Source organism: Gadus macrocephalus, chromosome 7, assembly GCF_031168955.1.
Source record: "Gadus macrocephalus chromosome 7, ASM3116895v1".
Classification (NCBI taxonomy): Eukaryota; Metazoa; Chordata; class Actinopteri; order Gadiformes; family Gadidae; genus Gadus; species Gadus macrocephalus.
Window position 1 is genome coordinate 3,079,283 of NC_082388.1, and position 8,415 is coordinate 3,087,697.

The following is an 8,415-nucleotide window of genomic DNA, read 5'->3' on the forward strand; positions in this document are numbered from 1 at the left end:
TAACAAAGCTAGGTTAACCCATTCCTCGTACACAACACAGATAGCTAGGATAAGACGCTACGGCTACACAATGCTGAATATTGTTTTAAAGTGACATTACCACAACATTGCTGGCACAATCTCTGTGTCCATCAACAAGCAAGTCATGGTGAATAAAAGGATTAATACTGACTAATGGCTTCGTCTAGTTTTAATGATCTTTTAAAGACAAGGAATAATACTGACTCACTGTACCAGTTAGGTTACTGGGATGGGCCAGTCGCTATTGGTGTTTCTCCAGCAACCCAACAACTTCAGCACGTGAGTAAGGGTGTGTCGGTCTGTCTACCTAACCGTCTGTCTGACTACCTAGCTAGCTATCCGTCTACCCATCTATCTTAACAGATATCTTTGCGTCTGCTGTCTACCAATCTGTCTATTGACCTAGATATCTGTCTGTCTGTCTGTCTGTCTACCTATCCATCTGTCCATCTGTATAATAACCTAAATATCTGTCTGTCTACCTATCCGTCTACCTATCCGTCTGTCTGTCTGTCTGTCTGTCTGTCTGTCTGTCTGTCTGTAAACCTAGATGTCTGTCTATTAATCTAGATATCTGTCTGTCTGCTTCGAACCTGCAAACGTGCAACCCATCGAAACCGCCAGACATCCACACGACCCTAAACTCCACACGCGCGTGCATGCGTGTCCACTGTCACCTGTCACTCAAGACTCACCCACGGTTGCGATCGTCTCCAGGTCGTCCAGGCTGTACACGCGCTCACTGCGCGTCGCTGCCTCGTCTTCCGCCACCGCGTTGCCACTCCTGCTCTCTTTCAGAGGGTGCGGGTTCGAGTCCGGCTGCACTCCAACGTTAGCCTTGGGGGATGCCATGGTGATGATCCAGGGATGGAGCTTACGGTCAGGTGATGCGCGTCAGAGCGACGTTACGCCATTTCTGGGGGTTTGAAGGGAAGCGCTTTGTATTCTGTGGGTCTTTGTTCAGCTCTGGCGGTCAGTGAACTTGTTTAACTTGGAACTGTGGTCGTATGGAACCAGACCGGAGGTACTGGAAGTGGGATACAACGTTTAGAGTAATAAAGAGGGCTAACTAAACGAGTAAACTAGACTAAAAGCAGACGACGTGTGGCGACAGGTGCGCCTCGCTGTGCCGCGTTAGCTCGTCTGGTTAGCAACGCCACCGCGTTAGCATGCCGCGTTAGCTCGTCTGGGTAGCAACACCGCCGCGTTAGCTTCAAAAACACAATTTATACATGGGTCAAACGCGGGAAAAGCCCTGAATCTGTGTGTGTGGAGTTTCGTACGAAAACAACAAGGAGTCGAAGCGGTTCCTAACGGGAAGTTTAACATCCTTTCCCCGGCTTTGGTGTTCCGCTCCCGGTAATCCTTCACTGTTTAGCTGACAGCACAACACCTCACCCTGCGACCACATCAACACGGAAGCGGCCAGCCGCGCTGTTTACAAAATGCACCAATGAGAGGGCGACTGGCGTCGGGTGTTGGCCAATGGGAGGTCGGGAAGGGCGTGGTGGGAGGTGTATGGAACAAGGACCATGGAAGAGCTACGTTTTGGCCTGGGTTCCGTGTCACGATGAATGCCTGCACGTTAGTATAAAAACGTTAAATACAAAATAAATAAACATTTAAATATTAGAATGTTAAATACGCAAAAAAATATATACATATAAAAAAAGAAAATGGGGGTATTTAACATTTAACATATTTAAGAAATAAATATATATAGGCTATATTTTTTATTATTATGATTTTTTATTATTTAGACATTTACCATTATAATATTTGATACGTGTATTTATTTTGTTTTTAACGTTTTTATACTTTGACCTCCTTATCAGGGGCGGTTCTAGACCAGTTTTCATGGGGGGGCCAGACTGGGGCCAGTTGTTTTGTTGGAGGGGCACATTGAACCTGGGACGCAAAATATTTAGTTTAAGGTCGGCATTCAAAAACACAGTATACAATAATTGGCTTTTTCCCGTTACAGCATTTATTTCAGTAGTATAGTATTGTGTGTTTCCTTCAGTTACAGCAATTGTCAATATTATACATTTGAAATGTTTCATTGGTTAAAGCAATTTTTAATATTACAAAATTTTGGGTTTCCTTCACTGACATCAAACCACTCAGTATCATACATCACCAACAGCAATAAAGTCAGTATGATATAGGGGTGTATTACGGTATACTGAAGTCACGGTTCGGTTCATACCTCGGTTCAGACATCACGGTTCAGTAGGAGTTCGGTACAAAAAAAAAAAAAAAAGGCAATTCTTTTTTATTGTCTCAGGTTGTACCACCTCCAATACAAGTGGGGAGCAGGAATGTGTCTCCGCAAAAAATTTCTGGATATCAATCAAAGGCACATAATTATCTTTATGCCATGTACTAAAAAAATTTAAGTTATTTATTTTCAAAAAGCCACCTCAAGCGTTTTATTAGCCGTTTTCTGTAATTATTTTTTGCTGGAGAAGGAGGAGTGGGCAGCTGAAAGGAGTCATAGTGAAACAAATGTTGTTTCGACCTGGCATCAGAGAGGGCCTATAGTTCACTGCTCCGTTAACTTCTCGTGTCCGATTTTTAGACTGGTTCAGCTGCTGCTCAATAACTCTCACGTTCCTCTGCTTGCGATCATTGCGATTCACCATACATTGATCCTTTTATTCAAAAGATCCAAAGACAAAGAACAGGTCCATTACGGTATCATTTTATATTATTTTTTTTGCAATAGATAAAATATAAATATAAGAAAAAAGGATTAAGGCGGCTAGCAAACATCAACTGTAGACATCCAATGGTAGCATACTTTACTATTTCTGGAGAGCTGTAATGTTTGACATTATTTAACATTATAGATTTCTATTATAAATATATTTTATGCAAAACTCATAAGAAACTTTACAATGTACCGTCGATGGGCCGACGCTGCACACATTGAACTAGCGGTGAGGGATTGAAGTTGGGAATGGACAATGCGTTCTCTATAATTTGATCATGTGAACATGCTTCCCTTTTCACCAAACTCACTCCAGAAGATAGTCATCAATCAAGACAAAAATTACTGGTTGTGTTGGTATCAACTGCGTGAATCGAACGGAATCCAAGATAGCACTTTACAGGTATGTAAAAGATAATTTCTATACTAATAATTATTAATTATAATTAATTATAAAAAAGTAAATTAGTTAACATTAGCTTAAAGTTAGATCTAAGTTATATGTTAGGCTTAGCGATCATGCTAGCGATGCAGTGTTAAACTTTAGATTGAAGTGATGTACCAATTTGTGATACACACATTATTCTATAGTGTTGTTGTAATCTCACATTTTATATGTTGGATCGATGAAGTTCAAAAAGATGACCTTAATGTTCATACTGACTCCTACAGATTAAATTAAACATTATAGCCTACTAAATAGGCTATGGTTGGTTGCCATGGCGCCGTCGAGGGTGGCTGCCTGTTGCAGTAGCTCTTGCAGTTCCTACTTTTTTTTTTTCTTCTAATTGCTACTATTATTTCAACTTGACATCTTTCTGATATTCGCTGGAAGGTGCCTTTAATCTTTTAAACACATTTGATCATTAGTTTAAGTTAGTGTTAGTGTAGTTTTTAGTGTAATTTGTGATACTCGTGGACCAAACAATGATTACCCATACGAGGGAAGGGCTGCTGATGTACCGGCCGGGATCAACGGCCGGGGCCGTTGGAGCCCCACCCGCGGGCATACCTGCGGAGCTTAGGAGACACCGGAGGGGAACGAGAGCCGGAACGAAGGCAAGGTTGAGACGGGAGACGCACAGGAGATTTAAACCTTGCCTTCCATCTATCGTGATGGGGAACGTGAGATCGTTGGCCAACAAAACGGACGAACTAACAGCCTTGGCGAGCGGTCAGTGTGTGTACCGGGAGTGTAGTTTGTTGTGCTTCACGGAGACATGGCTACATAGGGATATACCGGACTGTGCTATCGAGTTGGCTGGCTTCACGCTAGCGAGAGCGGACAGGGGACGACTGAGCGGAAAGAAGAAAGGTGGGGGTCTAGCCGTCTTTGTGAACACAAAATGGTGTAACCCCGGACATGTTACCGTGAAGGAGAGCATCTGTACTCCAGATATCGAACTGTTAGCTGTGGGATTGAGGCCATACTATCTGCCTCAGGAGTTCTCTCACGTCATCGTTGTTGTTGTGTATGTACCACCGTCCGCAGTGGCAGCGCGCGCCTGTGACGTCATCCACTCTACCGTCGCGAGATTACAGACTCGGCACCCCACAGCGCTCATGATAATCAACGGAGACTTCAATCATGTCTCTCTCTCCAAAACTCTGACTAGCTTCACACAGTATGTGAAATGTAAAACCAGAGGAAATAAAATTCTGGACTGTCTTTATGCCAATGTGAGGGAGGCATACAGCTCCTCTCCCCTCCCACCCCTCGGCCAGTCTGACCACAACTTGATACACCTTACACCTGTGTACAAGCCTGTTATAAACAAGGACTGTGAAGGTGTGGTCTAGAGAGGCTGAGGAGGCCCTGCAGGACTGCTTCCAGAGAACAGACTGGGATCTGTTCCAGGAAGACCACGCAGAGGACATTGAGGGACTCTCCCATTGCATTACGGATTACATCAGGTTCTGTGAGGACAGCGTTGTACCCATCAAGAAGGTCCGCTGTTTTCCTAACAACAAACCCTGGATTAATAAGAACATTAAAATCCTACTTAACAGGAAGAAGAGGGCTTTCATGGCAGGAGACAGAGAGGGGGTAAAATCAGTTCAGAAGGAGCTGAGAAGGGAACTAGGGGCGGCCAAAAAACGCTATAAGGAGAGGCTGGAGGGCAAGCTGGAAATGAACAGTGCCAAGGAGGTGTGGGATGGGATGAAGCAGATTACGGGACACAGACTGCCAGGTCCAGCTGTGGGGGGCGGGCACGAACGTGCTAATGAGCTGAACCTATTCTTCAATAGGTTCGACTCAACCCCTGCCCCAGTGAGCTCAGCGAGTCAGTCTGTACCCCCCTCCTTCACCTCCCCTACCCCCAACCCAGTCACCTCCCCTCCCTTTCCCCCTCCACTCCCCCTTGCTACCAGTCTTGTCATTACATCAGGCCAGGTGAGGCAGGAGCTATCTAAGCTCCAGAGGTATAAGGCAATGGGTCCGGACAACATCAATCCCAAGGTGCTTAAAGCGTGTGCCGGACAGCTTGCTGGAGTGTTCCAACACCTCTTCAACCTCTCCCTGAGGCTAAAGAAGGTGCCCCAGTTGTGGAAGACCTCCTGCATTGTTCCGGTGCCTAAGATAGCTCGTCCTAGCTCTCCCAATGACTACAGGCCAGTGGTGCTGATCTCACACATCATGAAGACCTTCGAAAGACTGGTTCTACAGCACCTCAGGCCCCAGGTGTGTGACTCCATGGACCCACTGCAGTTCGCGTACCAGGCCCAACTCAGTGTGGACGACGCCATCATTTACCTGCTGCACAGGGCTTACTCACACCTGGAGAAGCCGGGGAGCTCAGTGAGAGTCATGTTCTTAGACTTCTCCAGTGCGTTTAATACCATCCAGCCTCCCCTGCTTGAGAAGAAGCTCTCAGCAATGCAGGTACACCCTGACATGGTGGCCTGGATTGGTGACTACCTTTCCAGCAGGCCACAGTATGTGCGGCTGCAGAGCAGCTTGTCAGATGTGTTGATGAGCAACGCTGGCGCACCCCAAGGAACAGTACTTTCACCCTTCCTCTTTACCATCTACACCTCTGACTTCAGCTTCAACTCTGGAACCTGCCATCTCCAGAAATTCTCAGATGACTCCTCCATCGTGGGCTGCATCAGTGAGGACGAGTACAGAGGTGTGGTGGAGGACTTCGTCAGATGGTCTGAGGAGAACCACCTCCAACTCAACATCGGCAAGACCAAGGAGCTGGTGGTGGACTTCCGCCGGAAGAGGAAGCCCCCAACCCCTATTACCATCCAGGGGGTTGAAATTGAGACGGTGGATTCGTATAAGTTCCTTGGAGTACACATCAACAATAAATTGGACTGGTCTGACAACACAGAGGCCCTCTACCGGAAGAGTCAGAGCAGACTCTTCTTCCTCAGGAGGCTCAGGTCGTTTGACGTGTGTGGCAGGCTGCTAAGGACATTTTATCTGTCTGTGGTAGCCAGCACGCTGTTCTTTGCTGGGGCGTGCTGGGGAGGAGGCATCAAGGCTGGGGAGTCAAACAGACTCAACAAGCTGGTTAGGAAAGCCAGCTCTGTTGTGGGACTTGAGCTGGACAGTCTGGAGGTGGTGGTGGAGAGGAGGATGAGGGACAAATTCAAGTCCATCATGGGCAACCCCTCCCATCCCCTCCATGCTGAGCTGTGGCAGATGGGGAGCACCTTCAGTCACAGGTTGATGTTCCCCAGGTGCAAGACGGAGCGCTTCAGGTGCTCCTTTGTGCCGGCAGCCATTAGGCTGTTCAACAGTGCCCGATGATGATTGTGTTTGTGTATGTCTATGTGTTTGCATATGCATGTGTGTGTGTGTGTTTAGGTATGCGTATATATGTGTATATGCATCACCCATCTTGATGTTGTTTCTGTTTGTCTTGTTTTTGTCCCTATTAACTATAAGCGTCTCCTTATGCATTAGCACTTTGTATTTATTTATTTATTTATTGTATTTATTACATTGTTATTTTGTCCTGTGTCCTTCCACTGCTGCTGCAACAAACAAATTTCTCCTACGGGGGATTAATAAAGTTATATCGTATCGTATCGTATCGTAATGGCCATTGCAAACTATTGGGGGAGTAATAATAATAATAATAATAATAAATTTTATTTATAATGCAATTTATATTCAAGAATCTCAAAGTGCTTCAGAGAAAAAAAAAATATATATATATATTAAAAGGGGAACCTCAAAGAAAGTTTAGCTAAATGCTCTTTTAAAGAGATGGGTTTTGAGGTTCCGTTTAAAAAGAGCTGTAGTCTGTGGAGCCCTCAGGTGGTCAGGGAGGGCGTTCCATAGTCTAGGGGCAGCAGCAGAAAAGGCCCGATCACCCATGGTGCACAGCTTCGTATGTCGGGTTTGGAGGGTGTGAGTGGATCCTGAACGGAGTGTACGTGAGTTTGTCGGGGGGGTGAGGAGTTCCTGAAGGTAGAGGGGGGCAAGTCCGTGAAGGCACTGGTGGGTGAGGAGGGAGACCTTGTACTCAATTCTGAGTGGGACAGGGAGCCAGTGCAGTGATTTCAGGATGGGGGTGATGTGGTCATGCTTGCGCACCCTCATCAGGACCCTGGCAGCACTGTTTTGAATGTATTGGAGCCTCTGGATGCTCTTGCCAGGGATCCCAATGAGGAGTGCATTGCAGTAGTCCAACCTGGAGGAGACAAAGGCATGGACGAGCTTCTCTGCATCAGCCAGGGTGACTGATTGGCGGAGTTTGGCGATGTTCCTGAGGTGGTATAAAGCTGTCTTACAGAGGTGTTTGATGTGGGTGTCAAAATTAAGTTGTGGGTCCATTTTAACACCGAGGTTGGTGACGGATGTGGAAAGGGGGATGTTTTTGCCAGAGAAGGTGATATTGGTGATGGTGGGGGAGCGGAGCTGATGTGGCGTGCCAACAAGGATGGCTTCCGTTTTATGGCTGTAAAGTTGTAGGAAGTTGAGCTTCATCCACGCCTCTATCTCCTCCAGGCAGGTGGTCAGTGTGGATGTTGGCAGAGGGGCAGAAGAAGTGGGGGTTGTCCTGATGTAGAGCTGTGTATCATCAGCATAGCAGTGGTAAGATAAGCCATGCCTGCTAATGACACTACCCAGGGGGAGCATGTACAGTGAGAACAGTGTGGGGCCCAACACCGAGCCCTGGGGGACACCGCAGGTGACGTTGTTGGTGTGTGATTTTGCTTTGCCCAGGGCAACGTGCTCAGTTCTGTCAGTGAGGTACGAGGTGAACCAGTTCTTTACATTTCCTGATAGTCCAATGGTGTATTGCAGGCGGTGAAGGAGAATATTGTGGTCAACCGTATCAAAAGCAGCTGTTAAGTCCAGGAGGATGAGGAGAGATGGGGAGCCGGTGTCTGCTGCCATCAGGAGGTCATTTGTGACCCTGACCAAGGCTGTTTCTGTACTGTGGCCATAGCGGAAACCAGACTGGAATTTTTCAAACAAGTGATGTTGTATGAGGTGATCCTGGAGTTGTGCTGCAACTGTTTTTTCCAGAACTTTTGACAGAAATGGGAGATTTGAGATGGGCCTGTAGTTGGAGAGGACTTCTGGATCAAGGGTAGGTTTATTTAATGTTGGTCTGATGACAGCAGTTTTTAATGCAGATGGGATATGGCCGGCCAGGAGGGAGTGGTCAATGATATTGGTGATGAGTGGAGAGACAGCAGAGATGTTGGCCTTCAGC

General features: G+C 46.5%; 1 protein-coding gene across 1 annotated transcript in view; it reads right to left on the bottom strand.

Annotated features, from left to right (window-relative positions):
- prkx (protein kinase X-linked) overlaps window positions 1–1,453 on the bottom strand; it is a 66,275-nt gene extending 64,822 nt beyond the window's left edge. The window contains 2 exon segments of the mRNA XM_060055554.1: window positions 717–937; window positions 1,305–1,453. Of these exon segments, the coding sequence (XP_059911537.1) occupies window positions 717–873 (157 nt within the window). The 5' untranslated portion in view covers window positions 874–937; window positions 1,305–1,453.
- Between the last annotated feature and the right edge of the window lie 6,962 nt (window positions 1,454–8,415).